The sequence below is a fragment of the Myotis nattereri genome (genome assembly GCF_964212035.1).
Source record: "Myotis nattereri genome assembly, chromosome: 5".
NCBI lineage: Eukaryota > Metazoa > Chordata > Mammalia > Chiroptera > Vespertilionidae > Myotis > Myotis nattereri.
In genome coordinates, this window is record NC_138080.1 from 76,782,134 (window position 1) to 76,800,035 (window position 17,902).

The following is a 17,902-nucleotide window of genomic DNA, read 5'->3' on the forward strand; positions in this document are numbered from 1 at the left end:
GGACATCTACCCGTCTGCCTGAGGACAAAAGGAAGGCTAATTAGCTCTGGGATGTAAGGTTGCTCCTGGTGGGCAGATGAGCAGGAGACTGATAGGTGGCAGTGACAGTACCTTCCCTAAGCCCTGAGGGGAAGGATGCAGTTTATAGCCCAGCCTCAAGCTTCCATGGAGGCAGGAATGTAGGAAAGAAGGAGGCCAGGACTGTTGCTGGGAGGTATGGGAGCCTGTGCCCACCTGGTAACCTCACACTTCGACTCTATGCAGTTCATACCCCATCTTCCCTGTAGCCTCACCCTGGACCCCAACAGCCAGTGCTAAGAGACCTGTGCCGAGATGTTAAGGAGTCTGGCTAAATTCCACTAGTGGGAGATTTCACCCACAGGGCCACAACCTCTCATTATTGTCTTGCCCCAGAGATGTCCCATTCCTTCTGTGCCATGGATCAGAAGTCAGTCATCAGTGCTCCCAGCATCCCCACAGATGGACTTTCCTGAGTGGAAGTTTGGCCTCAGTTGTAGATGATGTCTCCAGAGCCTTGGCCCATACAGATGTGTGCTCAGGATATGCAGAGCTGGGCCTTGGCCCTGAGCAACAACTCCCTATGCCTGGGTCGCATGGGGAGCCCCCATCTCAGCCTGACTGAGTCATCTCATGACAGATCCATGTGACTAGTATGAAAAGTAAGAGTCCTGTGGTGTGAGCAAACAGGAAGTGTGGGGTTGAGTGGGTTGGCCCTGGGGGAAGCCTGGCCCCACTTAGCCCCTCCCCTGAGTTAGAGGGCTGAGTGGGGGCTCTTGCCTGTGTCAACAGATCCTATTAAGCCTGAGGTGGCACAGAAGGTCAAAGTCAGGACCCCTAGTCTGGGTGCTGGAGGAGGAAAGAAAGCTGCTAGGGTAGGTCAGCTCCTCAGACCATATCCTGATGTATGGGCCTAGAGGCTGTGAGCAAGTCATAGGGCCTCAGAAACCGGAGGATCTCTGAAACTGGGAGGCAGCAAGAATTTCGTGGACAGGGAAGATGTGCCTCCTGGAATTGAGTGCACACTCTCTACGAGGTGGGATAGCTTGGGCAAAGCCGGGGGAGGTGGGCAGGAGGGCTGGCTCACTGGACACAGCCTGGTTTGAGTGGTACCCCCTCCTATGAGGACTGTGGTTTTGACCACTCCCATTTTCCTTTGACAATTGGGCTGCCCCCCCCACACACACAGCTATAGCCCCAAGCCCTGTGCCTTCCTGCCTCAGGTCTCCCCACAATCACCCATCCTCCTCATTTTTTCAGCACAACAAGGCCAGTCAGCCTGCCCATGGCGTCCCCCAACTCTCTCCTCTCTATGAACATTTCAGCAGTCCACACCCCACACCTGCACCGGCCGACATCAACCAGAAGCAAGGTACAAATCCGGGATGGGAAGGGCCCAATGAGACAGGTGGCTGGATCCTTTTTACAACTAGAGAACCTAGTGCTGTGCAAAATTGGGGCCCTCCTAGATGCCAGAAAAGTGGATCAGGGGACCTTGGCGGTACCAGAGGGCTAGGGGAGGTGGTGCCAGGTCAGAATTTGAAGGCTTCAAGTTGAGGTAGAAACCTAAATCCTGAGTGACCTCCCAATGCCAGTATGAGAGCAGGCATTTGTGTAAAGCTGATTAACTATAACACTTGTAGCCGTTCCCTCCCCCAGTGAGAAAATGGAAAGTGGTGGTTGTGATGGCTGATTCACCTCAGCCTCAGGCAAAGTCATTCTGAAATCAGCCACTGTCGACTGTGGGAAACCTGCTGACTCAAAGGGGGTGCTCGAAACCCTGGCTCCACAGGCCAGGTTCCCCCAGACTCGGGGGGCGGGGGGGGAGGTGGGCAGTAGAGGCCCCAGTTGCAGACTATCAGTGGCAAGGCCTGGCCTCCCATTCCTGAATGACTCCAACTCTGCCACTGACCAGCCAGTGTCCTTAGGTCACCCAGCCCTTCTGCTTTTGGTTCCCTAGCTTGTAAATGCAGCACTGTTATCACACTGGGGTAGTCCTGAACAAAGCCATATGTATGGTACCCTAACATGGAAGGTGGGATCTTAGAAGCCCCCCACAGGAAGCTCTAGAATGCAGTAACTAGCTAAAGTGACCTCCAAGTCAGGCTAGCTCACTTACTCGGCCCTCTCCACTGCAGTTCACAGGCCTCTGCAGACCTCTGACCTCTCTGGCTTCTACTCTCTGACCTCAGGCAGCATGGGACAGCTCCCCCACACTGTGAGCTGGTGAGTGTGGGCCCAATGGGAAAGGGGCACCTCCTGATTTAGACTCTTACCTGCCCTTCTTTTTTCCATCCTGTGCTGAGCACCCTGCTACCAGTTCTATATACATACCAGAGCTGGCCAGCAGCTCTATCATTCCTCAGGTAGCCTGACATATTCCCTTTGGCAAGACTGGAGACTAGGCTACGGTCCCAGCCCTGTCGTCCTTGAACTCTGCTTCACTGTCTGAGACTTGAATGAGAGAACCTTGGACTGTTCAGGGCCATCTATGTGAGGAAGAAAAGGTAGGCCTGAACAGGGAGATAACAGCATGAATGGCCATAAGCGAGGCTGTTGCTTCTCAGCTACCTGGTGGGCAGGAGGATACTTCCCACTCACCTCAATGCCTACTGCTGGCTGGACCCTTCCTTGGCTGAGTTGCTTGAGGGCCAGGGTCCCTCCTTGCCTCAATTGTGCCTGCTTGAGCCTAAGCCCTGGGCCAGTCTGCTTGGAGAGCCTATTTAGGCTGGGCCAGGAAAAGCCAGCTTAGACCCCAAGTCAGTAGGCCTACCTGTGGACCAAAAGGCCTGTCTTTGGCTTGAGTTGGGTCTGGCAGGCTAATTGGCCCTTTGCTCAGCAACCACAGTGTGACTTGGGCAGGTCTTTAGCCTCTCTGGCCTGGGGCAATCACTTAACGTCAGGAAAGCTTGGCTTCCCAGGAAGGCAGGGTAGGTCCCGAGGCCCAATCTAGAGGCCCACCTGTCCCTTTCTACTTGCCCTTCATCCAAGTTAAACTGATTCCTCTATTTCTAGATTCTCCTTGGACAGAATTCCACTTTGAATACAAACCATGACTTCCTCCATGAGTACCCCCAGGTTTGAACTTGCCAGGCAAGGATCTGGGCACCAGAAAAGCACTGCTGAAGCCTGCTGATCCTCAGGTCCCCGTCCTCACAGAATTCACTCTTAACTAGTACACAACCCAGACAAGTGGCCAGCCAATTACAAGGCATGGTTAGCAGTGCTTTGACGGGACTGTAGGAACCCAGAGAGGCACCTCATCTAGTTTGGGATGTCAAGGGCTTTCATTTAGGATGACCAGGAGCTGAAGCAGGCAAAGTGAGCAAGAGAACAATCCTGACAGTGTCGACAGTAAGTGCAAAGGCCCTACAGATATCAACCCTGTACTGACAGGGACATTTCATTTCAGGAGGCTAGGCTGGGGGGGAACCTGGTGGCCTGCTGAGCTGGCTCCCCAAAGAATGCTGTCATTTCTACCCCTTAAGCACCAGTACTAGCCTGTAGAGCAGCGGTTCTCAACCTGTGGGTCGCGACCCCTTTGGGAGTCAAACGACCCTTTCATAGGGGTCGCCTAAGACCATCAGAAAACACATATATAATTACATATTGTTTTTGTGATTAATCACTATGTTTTAATTATGTTCAACTTGTAACAATGAAATTGGGGGTCACCACAACATGAGGAACTGTATTAAAGGGTCACGGCATTAGGAAGGTGGAGAACCACTGCTGTAGAGGAAAACAGGTGCAGCACAGGTTGCCCTCTGGTGGCAGATGCTTAAAGCACACATTGGAGTGGTCCAAGCAGAAGCCAATTTCTCTCATCTATGGGTCAGGCCTGAGCATGGAGGGAAGTCCTTCCCCATATAGAGCCAGTAGCCAGACTGCTAACAGCTGTCTCTCCCAACCACAGGCCCAGCCCTCCTCTCTATCCCCTGTCCCCTTCCTGCGGATATAGACAGCACTTCCCTGCCCCCACTGCAGCCCCTGGCGCCCCCTATCCCAGGTGAGTCCCCTACCCTGCAGCCAGGCTCCTGCTTTCTGTTGCCCAGGCTTCAGTGCCCACACAAGGCCATGTTCAGGCCACTGCTTGCCCTGTGCTAGTCGTCTGTTCATCCGTCTGTCTGTCATTCTGCAGCACCTTGCTGCCCTGTGTCTGAGAATGAAGCCAATGGGACTGCAAGAGTTCTAAACCCAGGCCAAACTGTGCAGCACAGCACCACAAAGCAGCCAGGGACAGTACATGCACATGTGTGCTTGAGCTCCTGCCTCTGTGCATGTGCAAGTCAGTCCGTGTGCAGGTCTGTATGCATTCATCTCTGTTCTGCATCCCTGCTGAGGGAAGGGCTAGTCAGAATTCTCCTGGGCATTCCCTGAGCTCCACCCAAGCTGAGGCAGCATTTCACATGTGTCTTCAACATCTGGCCTGCTCAGAGACCCTACACCAGTGTAAGCAGCAAGAGGCAGAGTGGTAGCCATACAACAGCAAGAAAGTAAAGTGGGAGGCATGTGTATATGTAAGCCCCTTTACTTAGCTCACTCCTTTAGTGACAGATGTATGCTAAGTATGGAACAAGGAATTCAGACATTTTCAGCCCTATGGAGCTCAACCCTGTGGGTGATGGGGAAGCCCCAAGGAGACCTCAGCCAGATTTGATGGGTCACAGAGAGCTTCATAAAAAGAGTTAACATCTCCTGAGTAGGGGATGGCTGGAGGTGGGAAGTGATGGGAAATGGGGGAAAAGATGGGGCTAGAAATGTCAGCAGGGCTGTAGGCAAAGGGAGAACTTCAGCAAGAACAGTCAGGAGCACGCAGGTGTTTTTAAAAGGTCACTCTGGCTGTTGTGTGGAGAGAGTCCTAGAAGAGTCAGGAGAATGAGTAAGCACACAGGGTAGTCACAGGCTCATGAGGCTGAGCTGGTGAGGGCAGGTGGTGACAAGGGGAGAGATTCAAAAGCTATGGAGGGCTTAATTTAGTAACCACCTCAACGATGAATATATAGATTTTTGCAATGATGTCTTTGTGATGTGCTGGGAGCAGGTATTTGTATGTATCAGTGTACTTGTATGCAAGCCAAGGAGGGTGGGGTGTCTGTTCACCTGTCGCTTAATGTGCAGGGCCTCTGTGTTTGCCCGGGGCTGTCCTGCACACACCTGACTCAGTGTTAACTTTCTCCCGCCTCTAGGTTCACCCACCCGTCCCTGATGCTAGGTTCCAGCGTACCTGGTCACCCAGCAGCCATTCCCCACCCGGCCATTGTGCCCCCCTCAGGGAAGCAGGAACTGCAGCCCTATGATCGAAGCCTGTGAGTGAAAAGGCACAGAATGGGGAGGAGCATGGGGGTGGGGACAGGGGAGCAGACTTCAGGTTCCCATCTATTTGTCAGCCAGGATACACAATTCTTCCACCAAGCCCAAGTCTTGCTGCCAGAGGAAGCCTTTGGTCAAATTGTTTTGTAGCTATTGCCACGGGCCACTGTTCTTGAGGCTCTGAAGCAGGAGGGATTGGGTAGAGTGAGAAACAAGGCTTTAGTCTGAGCCAAGATGGGAGGGGCTGAGAAGTCCTTACACATACTTTTCTTACTTAGCTGCAATATTCCTATAAGGAACAATACTTAACTCTGGTCACCCATTTTGGAGCAGCTAAGAAAACACACACACACACACATCCCAGAATTTCACTAAAAACCCCCTAGTATCCATGCACTTACACATGCACTGGACACACTACAGGGTGGTAGCATTAGGTGTGCACGTGGGGACTCCCAAGTGATCTGGACATGTGCTCCTCAGGAAGACGCAGGCAGAATCCAAAGCAGAGAAGGAGGCCAAGAAACCAACCATCAAGAAGCCACTCAATGCCTTCATGCTGTACATGAAGGAGATGAGAGCCAAGGTTATTGCAGAATGCACACTCAAGGAGAGTGCTGCCATCAATCAGATCCTGGGCCGCAGGGTGAGGCCACAGGCAAGGTGGGCTGGCAGGGGTGGTACAAGCCTGATGATTGCCTTACACATCTCATCTGCCCCTCCTTCCCCTTTGCAGTGGCACGCACTGTCACGGGAAGAGCAGGCCAAGTATTACGAGCTGGCCCGCAAGGAGAGGCAGCTGCACATGCAGCTATACCCAGGCTGGTCAGCGCGGGACAATTACGTGAGTGGCCAACACCACACAGGGATGGGTAGGGGAACCTTCAAGATTCCATGCCCTGGGCCACAGCCTCAGCAAGAAAGGACTATTGTCCTGAAGGCACAGATGAGGAAGGTGGTAGACTGGTGGAGGGTCCACGGCCTCCCATGGCTAGCTCAGGAGAGGATCAAGCAAGGGGAGCCACCCCTGAAGGCAGACCTGTGTCCTGTTTTCTACCCAGGATCTATTCCCATGCAGGGCTGTTTCCCAGTATTTTGATTGGGGCTCATGAGCAGAAGGGGAGAAAAGGGCCTGGAAGTTACTCTTCCATTCAAAATGGAGACAAGTGTGAGAAAGGGAGGAGGAATCCGTAATTGCCCCATATTACCTAGCAAGAACTGCAATCAAGAACCTGTGCCTGGAATCCTAGCCACAGCCAGGCTAGGCAGCAGGCTGCAGGTATCCCAGCCATTTGCTCACTGGGATTAGTGTCCTCCTCCCACATCTGAGGATCCCTCCCTTTACTCCCTGCAGGGGAAGAAGAAGAGGCGATCCAGAGAAAAGCACCAAGAATCCAACACAGGTGAGGCCTTCCCTCAGTAGTAGTGGAGGCTCCTCTCCAGGTCCCTATGTGACAAACAGCACTGCTCTAGCCCAGAGGGAGGGGCAGAGTACTTGGCCATGAACCTTCAATGCCTGGGCCCTCGACTCTGTATACAAGGCCTGGCATCTCACAAGTCAAATCCCTACTTTAGGAACAGCTATACTAAGTCCTAGGGGTGACCAGTAGAAGCCAACACACTCCCACTACCTTGGCTAACCCTACCCTATTCACAGCTTTGCCTGTCAGGGAAAGTTAGTGAGGAACTGACAGTCTGATCCATGTTAAACACAAACACTGCATCCTGGTTAGTTCTGAGGTGGATAGCAGATTGTCTGGAGACTGAGCCAGGCCCCATACCTAGGCCCAGTGATCACCCAGCCTGCTGGCTGGTGCCCAGCAATTTCTCTGTCACACTGTACCCAACTCCCAAGCCCTGTTTTTCATTGCAGGTTCTAAGTGCTCTATATAGAGGACCCAGGGCGCCCACACTCTGTTGCAAGTCTCCTTCCTGTGAATAGATTCCTGCCCCAACTCTGATCCACATTTATGAATGACTTTCTCAACAGTGCTGTCCCCACATGCTACAACCAGGGCAGAGCAGACCTCAGCCATTTTTCTGAAGTTACAAAACGGGCTTTACTTTCACATAGAAAAGTGTGTGGAGATATGGGTCAGGCAGACAGAGCATTCACAAAAATGAAAAATAAAATGGCAGGGAGTTTTGGGGTGGAGGCAGCCCTAAGGAAGAAGAGGCTGGATCTGGATCCCCATAGGCATTCCTGGATTCTTCTGCCACAGCTCCCATACTGCAAGTGGCCCCTCAAGCCATAGAAAGGAGCTAGCCTGATATGGTCCCTTCTCTTCCCCACCATTCTTCCACTGCCTCTTCTGCCCAATTGGGTGCCATGCCCAGCTTTCCAAATATCTTGACTCTGGGCTCTAGGGCTCCCACTGGGGCTGGCTGTGCCATGGAGAGGCCCTCTGCCTGTGGGGGCTGTGGGGTATCTGTGACTAGCTAACACTGATGTTACCTCTTCTTTCTGGGCCCTGCTCTGCCCTGCTGCCTGCCTGCTCGCCCTCTGCCCTGCTCTGCCCTTCTGGCATGGCTGTGAGCAGACCCTGGCTCGCCTAAGAAATGCCGTGCTCGCTTTGGCCTCAACCAGCAGACGGATTGGTGTGGTCCGTGCAGGTGGGTTTGTCCCCACCACCATCTTCCCTTTGCTTCAAGCTGCTTCCTTGACTCTGCACATGTTCTGCTGGGCTTATATAAACCTTCCTGTGGCTCCCCAGCCCCATAGGATACCTGCAGATTAAAGAGCCCATGCCTTGTAAGAATGGGAGTGAATACTGAACACATCCTGTAGGGAAGATCTTTTGGATCTAAGTGGAAGGAGGGGAAGAGACAGAATGTTCTAGAAGGGAAGGAAAGGCAGACTCAAGAATGTAGTTCTGGTGCCTAGGATTCTCGGGTAATGATGGTTTGGTGCTAACTAGGCCCAACTGGTCCTCAGTAGCCAAACCTCACACCATTCAGGTGGCCTCTGCCCCTACTCTCAGGCCTGAAAGTCATAATGGCCAACCAGCTCCATCACTTCAAGTTGAGATCCGTCTGAGCCCGTAAATCTAAGAAAAATAAGGTAACTATAATAGAGAATATCATGAGTAACCTGGATGCCAAGTGACTCACCATTTTGTACCTACTGAGACCAGAGGGCTAGAGAGGAAGGGAGAGAAGAGGAGGGCTGTCCTAGCCAAAGGACCATACAAAGGTTTCATCTCATAACAGAAAATATCCCTGTGTATATGAAAAGGTGTGCCTATCAAGTGGCTAAAAGTTGCCTAGTTTTAGGTTCATGCCAGGCCTGATATGGCCAAGGCTGAGGCTACTCTAGGCAGGTAGTTCACTAAGGAATATTTGAGCAGCCCCTCAAGAGTGCCCTCATGCTTCTTTATCAAAGGGTAAAGAGAGATCTTGGATAATATGTGTGTGCGTGTGTATATAAACACGATGGGAGGCAACCCTGTCCCTCAGGGAAGGTCCTACTGTTACCCATTCCACAATCAGAGACAAATTGTGGCCCAGAGAACTCAAGATAGTAAGAATGTAGGAGAAGACTCAAAGAATCACTGTTCATTTCTATTTCCCCTTCTCCACTCCTAACCTAGCTTTGAGCCCTGAGATTGCTCAGTCCAAGAAGCCACAAGCATTGCAGCCCCTTGCCTTAATGCTGATCTGAGCCTCACAAACATTCAGAGGCTCAAAGGCTCTCCTGGAAAACAAAGCAGGCCACAGGTCCAACTACAAAAGGTCCCTGTGCCACCATGTGGTGGTGCTGGCAAACTGCACCTGTCCCAGGTCTGGGCCAGGCCTAGCAGAGTTGCAGTGCTAATTCAGGTCTGAAGGATAAGCACATCCAAGTACTGGGGAGAGGGGATGAGAGGTCAGCTAGGCCTGTGCAAGGACAGCATTTTTTGGTTGTGGTGTGTGACCATGAATTCACCCTCTATTTACAGATAACTCTCTTCACTATTCCTAGGAGGAAAAAGAAATGCATTCGGTACTTACCCGGAGAAGGCCGCTGCCCCAGCCCCTTTCCTTCCGATGACAGTACTCTAGGCTGCTCCGGGTCCCCAGCCCCTCAGGACTCACCCTCATACCTCCTGCTGCCTCACTTCCCTACTGCACTACTTGCTAGCCCTGCGGAACCGGCGCCTACATCACCAGGTCTCTCTGCGGCACTCAGCCTCCCAGCTCCCTGGGCCCCCACGGGCCCCCAGCAGTGCCCTGCAGAGTACACAGGTACAGCAACAGGAATTTCGGAGGCAGGCAGCCTAGCATGCACAGGACACCTGGCCTCCTCCAGGGACCCACTCTTTGAGAAGCAGCAACAGAGCCCCAAAGCACGTGGAAACCGATCAGGGGCCCTGTTAACTTCTTCTTAGGGTCCAGGTGCTGGAGATTTCAGAGGCTGCACAACTTCTGCCTGAACCTGGGGCCATCAATTCAAACTGCTCCGATTGGTGCATCAGATCTGTGTTGTCAACTGATTTAAGGGCATCTCCTGTGCCGGTGGCAGCCTGCGTCTTTTTACCATCTGTCTGGTTAGCCAGATGCCCCTGCCTCCCTTCCTTTCCTGCTATAGATCATAGATGGACTATCCTGAGTTCAGCTGCTTTCTCTACCCTGCCTCCTCACTCCCCCTGCACTGCCACACCCTCCCCATACCAGACACTTCATGGACCAAGAATGAGTTGGTTTATCACACGTGTAAGCCTGGTCACAACCACAAAGCTCAAAATGTCAGTGCTTTTCTCTTGAAGGCCTGGAAAAGCCATGTTTTACAAAAAAACTAGCTACCATTTTTAAACTGGGCCAGAGAAATCCTGCCGAATTCTCAGGAGCTTATAAGTGGATGGGATGAACAAGTTAGTTTAAATCTATACCCTAGGCAACAGAAAAACCTGACACTACCTTAATCTGGCTCTCTACTTCAAATTACTTGGAAATGATTCCTGAGAAACTCTGATATCAAAGGCCTAAGAAGCCCTGATATCAAAGCCCCAAGGCCTGTTACTAGTGGCTGTAGTCAATAGTTCAAAGAAGTTATGGCCCCAAATCCAGTGTGCATCCCTCCCCATTCTGAGGGCCTTTGTTATGGATCCATTTCCAGCTTATCCACCCCTTGGGCAGTGTTGAGGGCAAACCCAACCTTTTGTGACTGCCAGTATCTTTCAGCATGAAACCAGGCCAGCTTCAGATTTCCTATGGTTCTGTGGGAATGAAGACTATTACAACCAAAACAATAAGCCCAGAAAACCTTTAGGGATAGACACTGGGTTTTCACCACAGCCTAATTTAACCCATTTATGAGCCAAGCTTCAACCCTGAGCCTTTAAAAAGATCTTTTTAATTTAACTTGTTTTTTTGCCTCCTCACCGTACATAGCCTGAATCCAAAGAAAAAGGGCTTGTCCCTGTACCCACATACACCCTTCAACAAATGCCTTTAATACCTACTTTAGCCACTGGCTTCTCAGATTCCAAAGATCATGTATTCTAGTGTAGTGTTGCAGGAAGTTTTGAGGAAAAAGGACCATTGTAGTATTCAAAATATTTTTGTATTGTTAATGCATCATCATAGAAAAATGTGAGAATAAAGATACTTTTTCCTGTTGTTTTTTTCCCCTCCCCCCCAAAGCTTGACCCTGAGGAATAAGCTGTTTCAGAAATAGGATAATTCTTTTCTTCATAGCCATGAAACTTGGAGTTTCTTCTCTACTATGGTACACATGTTAAAGACTCAACCTATAGAAGCCGGGGATTACTCTCATCTCCCCTTAAGGGGCTTGGGCCTGCCCGGCTCATGCTGCGGCTCCCATTCCAAGCCTTGCTCTGAACCCACCAACCCTCTGACCTAAAAATTAATGCAGGCACAGGCCAGTCTGTCTCCCACCCCCAGGAGACTATGTTGGAAACGGCTATCCACAAAGCCTAAGACAATCCGACTAGAAATAGATGTACAGACCACTAGGCTCCATTTTCTCTGAGAGTTGAGATTAGACTAACCACTCTATAAGTACATATCCTATTACAAGGAAAATAAGTCTTTTTATGTACTGGTATAAACTCCAAAAAAAATTAATAGAACGCTTTCCTCCCAAAAACTGTATTAAGGTGCTTGAGGTATCTCCATATTTTTATATAAAACCTCTGAAATTTGATAATTCTACAACCTACTTTTTACACAGCAGCTTCCATTAAAGTACAATGTTAACTTTAAGACCCATCACGAATGTAAAAGGTGTCATAAAGCCACCTCAATAGGTCAGTCAACCAACCACTGGGCCACCATCATGCATTGTAATTTTCACTGACTTATATTTTTTGGATTTTGTGTGTCAGAGTAGTGTATTTAAAGTAGGCCACTGGAAATTGTAATCTTGGAGTTGCTTTTTTCTGGAAGGGTGCTAGAGGAGACCAGCCATTCTCTTGACATCTGTCCCATTTAAAGAATTCCGCTCTGGCTACTGGCCTAGATGTTTCAAAAAACTACATTCTAACCAAGGCTTATGCAAGACTAGGTTGCTGCATCTGATTAGATGTCTTATTTAGAGTACACTGGGTACATGAACAATGCACTCTTTGTGTATGTGAGGGTAGAGAGGGGGGCTTTGGCAACATTGTTAAAATCAAGCCAGCCTTTTTAAAAAACTGACATCAAAGAGGAAATTCAAACCCTCCTGGATCACACACATTCCTATGAGGTCTCACGGTGACTTGAGAGTGTCCAATTCAACTTCAAATACCATACCAGTTCCACCTTACTGCCAGCCAAGAACCAGCCTCGTTTTCTGAGACCTGAGACAAAATAACCTAACACATCCTGTACATGTTCCCACACAACTGGCATATTTGCTTGAAATACAGATCTGGAGCCCTCTCCCGTTGCAGCTGCTCCCACTGTGCTCAGGATATTGTGATGGCTTAGCATGGCAAAACTAGCAGGGATTTCCCAATTTGAAGGTGTTTCTCCCTTTTATAGGAAGTCCCAGGGCTAGGATCTTCTGAGCTGTTAACTATCTTGAATGGCCCAGAAGCATAGCTATTCATTGTACAATAATCCTGGACAGGAAGGCCACACCTGGAGGGAAGAGAAATAGTTCTTTACGTTGTTCCAAAAAAGGAATTGATTACTGTGTGCATCACTAGAAAAACAGCACAGAAGGAATTTGTCAGGCCTATATATCAAAGTAGAAGATTTGAGACCAAAAAGTAATTCGTATCATAAAAACACTGAATTGGCTTTTGAGGTTGGAAAGGCTGTTTTAGCATAAGTTTTTCTCAGGTCTTTTCAGAACTTCAATAGTTCACCATGGGTCCTTGAGACCAAACTGGCTATGCAAGCAGATCCTGGTTCTTGAGTCAACTCACCCGATCCCAATTATTCCAATCGCTTTCTTTCTGAGATCTCAAATCACTACAGGACTCTCTAACTCAGGCTTCTGGGCTCTCCAATGTCTGGAGCAGCTAACAGATTTTTAACTGGTCTTCTATTTAAAGTAGGCCACTGGAAACCTTAATCCCAGACTTGCCCACAATGGACATGGTTGTCTGAGAGGAGCCCTAATTTCATGTATCCAAAACAGCAGAGTTTTTAAAAAGAACAGATGGGGATATTCCCATAGTCAGTTCTGTAGAATAAAAGCCTAGCTCAGGTTAGGAGAAATTTTGAAGTAGTTAAAGATAGTATGGGATTGGGCATAGAGTTAATTGGAAAGGGCAAATTCTATCCTAGGGTTAGGAATTATCCTCTCCCTGGCTATACTCATGAGTTAGATCACTAGCAATAAAAGTAAGGGATATTTCAATAGCCATGAATTATATGGGAGATAATTAGAAGTTCAGGCTAACACTTATTTCAAGTTCACGAGAGGCTCTGGACCATCAACCAGGGTTTATTTCATTCAAGTGTTCTCTCATTCCTTAATCGCAAGTCTTCAGACATGTTGTACAGTCAATGTTAAGGGTGGGGGAAAGAAATATGGAGATGGAGGAGTTACGGTCTACTCACCACCACCCCCAATGCCACTCCGGAAACCCCTTGAATATAAATTTCTGAGAGTGTAGTGCTCTGTATTCCTACCCCTCCTGTAAATCATACAGGAATACCTGTAAACCATTTGAAGCAAAAAAAAAAAAAAAAAGTTGAGGTTGTGAAATGGCATGGTCAGCACAGAAAGGGCACATGAATTTGCACCATACAGGTGGGAAGTATTAAAAGTGAAAAAACTTTTATGAAAGAGGCTGATCCTCAGAGTGAAAGAAGAGGCTGGTATATAGCAGGTTAGGTGCTCATTAAATACTTCCTGAAAATATCAAGTTCAGTGGTATCAGAACGTCATGAGAACAAGAGAAATGGAAGCATATATTGTGAGCAACTAACTATACTTCATCCACAAAATGCCTCTCACACAGAACAGCTTTATCCAAAAGTGCAAAATTCTGCAAGCTAGCAGTTAGCCATGAATTAAACTATCACTCACACGAAGTCCCACATTGGAAATCTGTCAAATAAAGAGCACTTTTATACCACCACCAATGCTCATAACTACTGACAACTCAACAGGAAGGACCAAGTGTCCAAATCCTGTTTAGGTGTCCAAATGACTCAATCTTGGACCAAGGATGTTCTAAACTACTTCTTACATCATTCTTTGTCTTGATATATACATTGAGTTCTTACTCATTCTTCCTTCTTTTTAAAGATACAGTGATTTTAAAAATATATTTCTTATTGATTTCAGAGAGGAAGGGAGAAGAGAAAGAGAGAAACATCAATGATGAGAGAATCACTGATCGGCTACCTCCTGCACACCCCACACTGGGGATCGAGCCCACAACCTGGGCATGTGCCCTACCGGGAATCAAATGTGACCTCCTGGTTCATAAGTTGATGCTCCACCACCGAGCCATGCCGGCTGGGCTAAAATATAGTGATTTCTGAAAAGAGTAAAAAAAGGAGTCTAGTTGTAAAAACCCTAAATATTCAGAACACTTTAGTCCAGCAATTAAAAAAGAAGTTTTAGTTCTAACATTCAAAAATAGCAATGTAGCCGGAACCAGTTTGGCTCAGTGGATAGAGCGTTGGCCTGTGGACTGAAAGGTCCCAGGTTCAATTCCGGTCAAGGGCATGTACCTGGGTTGCGGACACATCCCCAGTAGGGGATGTACAGGAGGCAGCTGATCGTTTGTCTCTCATCGATGTTTCTAACTATCTCTCTCCTTTCCTCTCTGTAAAAAATCAATAAAATATATTAAAAAAAAATAGCAATGTCTAACATGAGTTTGATAAACACTCTTCCTAGTGTCACAAAAATCCTGTCACCGATCTGGCTTTAATGTTTCTTTCCAGCCAATAATCGCCAGCAGACCTACTAACACCCAACCTCCACTGCCAGTTCCAGACTGAGCACTGCTTTCCCTCCCTCACCTTGGCATCCCTCCACCCCCAACCAAAACCAGCTTCACTTTTGAAACTAAATAAACTTTCCTCATGAAACATCTCCTAGACCCTTCCAATCCCCTAGCCCCCACTTTTACTAATTAATCTTCTGTCCAGGAACGTTTTTATTAAAGTTACCCATTCTCTCCCAGCAGTATTTATGCTTTACCATCTTAACTATATTCCAAAAGCGCCCAAGAAGGCAACCATGTCTCACCCTTCCTACAAAGGATAAGCTAGGAGCTACACTTTAGGTATTCAACCATTTCATATGCTTTGCTTTTACTTGCATTATTCTCCCTTATTCTCCCCCTTCCTAGCTGGAAATCAGTTTTCACACAAATCTAAATAATCGAAGATTATCAACTTTTTAAAGCTCAAGCAACTTAGTAGGGAAAACATTTGAGTCCTCGCCACTTGAATGTATACTGAGCTTCAGAAAAATAAAAATAAAAAAGACCTTCAAATGGAAGTGGAGGCAAACAAAAGTTAAGCGCCGAAAGATGAGTGAGATTCTGATGTTCATGGATTCGGTAAAGGGTGCTCAGAGCATGAAGTCTGTTTTTCTCTCAGTTCTCTTTCCTGGTGAAAGCCCCTGTTCAAACTGCCCTATTAAGAACCTAGACAACCTACCAATAATATTTTTATTTTACCCTTGGACCAGAAAACAAATTACAGGATTGGCCAATTTTTAAGTAAATTAAGAGATCGTGAGTTTTGGAATATCTGCCCACCCTAAGTCACATGCCTATAGTGACTCACTGGTACCTTCTCCAGCTAGTTCCAAGCTAAGCTCAGCTCAGTCCTAGCAGACCACCAAATTATAATATAGGTCTTGCTTAGTTCCAGCAGCTGGTGTGTTCAAACAGTTGTAGAATAAACAAATCACAACTATAATGTCACTCAAGCATCTGTAACTTAAAGGGATGTCTTTGTGAATCTTTGGAAAAATATAAAAATTGTAAAGCAATACCTACCTTTGTGTGTTGCTAAAGGTAGATTTATGAAGGCAAGCTAAATAAACTATGGGCATAATTCAGGATATTGCAAGTTCGGTTTCAGAGCACCACAATAAGTGAGTATTGCAATAAAGCAAACTGTAATCCTTTTGTTAGTAGAGTCTCTTGTCTTCAATTTGTAAAACACCTATTAAGTGCCATGAAGTGAAATGCAAGAAAATAAGATCTGCCTGTATAACCACTTCAAAAGAAGTAACTTGCTTTTACAATTTAAAATTAGAATCTATTGGAGGAGCTACATCCTTGGTCCATGACAATGTTAGGGAGAAATAATAAGGGCTTTGGTTTCATTTTCTATCAAAAGTGACATAGTCAATGAAAAACTGAAAAGTCAAATGACTCTCACAGAGGTCTTAATTACCAATAGCACCACACTGCAGGTTAACTACTGTTTCCAACTTATCCAGGCCATGCAGGCACTAAAAGGCAGAGGGAGGACTCCAGCCTTACAGTATGACTTCATGCCACAGTATTAGTTTAGAAAAGCTGGGAAGTGAGGACAGGCAGGAGTGGGTATATCTTTGAAGACAGGTTTGGCTACTATAGGAAAGGGCCACTCTTGCACAAGACGAGAGTGGAAAACTCTTTTTTTAAAAAAAAATATGTTTATTGATTTCAGAGAGAAAGAGAGAGGGTGAGGGAGATAGAAACATCAATGATGAGAGAGAATCATTGATCAGCTGCCTCCTGCACGCCCCCTACTGGGGTTCCAGCCCACAACCTGGACATGTGCCCTTGACCTGAATCGAACCCAGGACCCTTCAGTCCGCAGGCCAACGCTCTATCCACTGAGCCAAACTGGCTAGGGCGAGAGCGGAAAACTCTTGGTAGACATAGTAAAAATAGCATATAGCAAGAAAAAGGGGAAAGGGTAGGAAGAGTGCTGCAGCTAGCTTAAAGGGCCTCTTAATACCAAGCCTATGATTCATTTGGGTACACGGTATCTACAAATGGCCTACTCTTGGATGAGCTGTCAGATCTATATTAAACACTAGAGACCTGGTGCACGAATTTGTGCATGGGTGGGGTCCCTCAGCCTAGCCAGCGATCGGGGCCAGCTGAGGCCAGCTGGTCTGGGAGAGGGACCACAGGAGGTTGGCTGTGCACGTCACAGCGACCAGTCGTTCAGTCATTTGGTCGCTTAGGCTTTTATATTTATAGATGAGTTCAAGATTATCAGGACATTTTTATTTGTTTAAAGACTAGAGCCATGGTCTACAGAAAGGGAACAAAAATTTGAACTACTCTACTGTCTGTCCACTCAATCTTAGCTATTCAGAAAGGTCCCAGTATACTTTACATATGGGTAATAAAGTTATTTAGTCCTGTAATTCTAACAATTTGGGGGAATTATACAGATCAAGAGCTAATAGTAATAGGCTTTTGTTTCCTAGAAGCTAATACTTCGTTTCCAAATTAAATACAGCATATGCTAATAATTTTTGACTTTCAGTAAAGGTTTATGTTTGTCATATTGCTAGGGATATACTTGGGGTGGTTAAGGTTTTTGTAAGAATTGGCCATTATTACAGGAATTAGCAGATGAGATACTCCAGCCAGATGGAACTCTGCCATATTCTCCACTAAAACCAAGGTAAGTGGAAAACAAGCTTACTCTCTGAGAGTAAAGGGAATCAGGGATCCAGAGGTAGTCACAGGGGTTGACAAAGTAAACATTTTAGGCTTCGGGTCAAGTATAGTCTGTGTGTGTGTTTTAAATTGATTTTGGAGAGACAGAGAAACATTGATCAGTTAGTACCTTCAGTACGTGCCCTGACCGGGGATCAAACCTGGCACCTTTTGGTGTACAGGACAACACTCCAACCGAACCACACTGGTCAAGGCTCTGTGTGTATATTTAATGATCCTTTCAAAATGTAAAACTCAGCATTGACTAGGTGGTTCTGTTGGAGCATCATCCTGGACACCAAAAGGTTGCAGGCTCAATTCCTGGTCAAAAACACATACCTAGGTGGCAGGTTTAGTTCTTGGTCGAGGTGCATATAGGAGGCAACCAATCAATGTCTCTCTCTCACATCAATGTGTCTGTTTCCCCTCCACCTTCCTCTCTCTCTAACATCAATGAAAAAAACATATCCTTGGGTGAGAATAAAAAATAAAAAAAT

The 17,902-nt window shown here is 47.4% G+C and overlaps 1 protein-coding gene across 4 annotated transcripts in view; it reads left to right on the forward strand.

The window, feature by feature from the left end:
• TCF7 (transcription factor 7) overlaps positions 1-15,997 on the forward strand; it is a gene marked incomplete at both ends in the record, with an annotated part of 38,800 nt that extends 22,803 nt beyond the window's left edge. Inside the window, 8 exons of one of the 4 annotated variants that reach the window (XM_081092134.1) lie at positions 1,279-1,390; positions 2,157-2,244; positions 3,935-4,027; positions 5,208-5,327; positions 5,815-5,977; positions 6,068-6,175; positions 6,686-6,734; positions 9,293-15,997. In XM_081092134.1, coding sequence (XP_080948260.1) covers positions 1,279-1,390; positions 2,157-2,244; positions 3,935-4,027; positions 5,208-5,327; positions 5,815-5,977; positions 6,068-6,175; positions 6,686-6,734; positions 9,293-9,372 — 813 coding nt within the window. Of the gene's footprint in view, positions 1-1,278; positions 1,391-2,156; positions 2,245-3,934; positions 4,028-5,207; positions 5,328-5,814; positions 5,978-6,067; positions 6,176-6,685; positions 6,735-9,269 lie in introns of all 4 variants that reach the window. The other 3 variants (XM_081092135.1, XM_081092136.1, XM_081092137.1) reach the window with 3 other exon arrangements.
• Between the last annotated feature and the right edge of the window lie 1,905 nt (positions 15,998-17,902).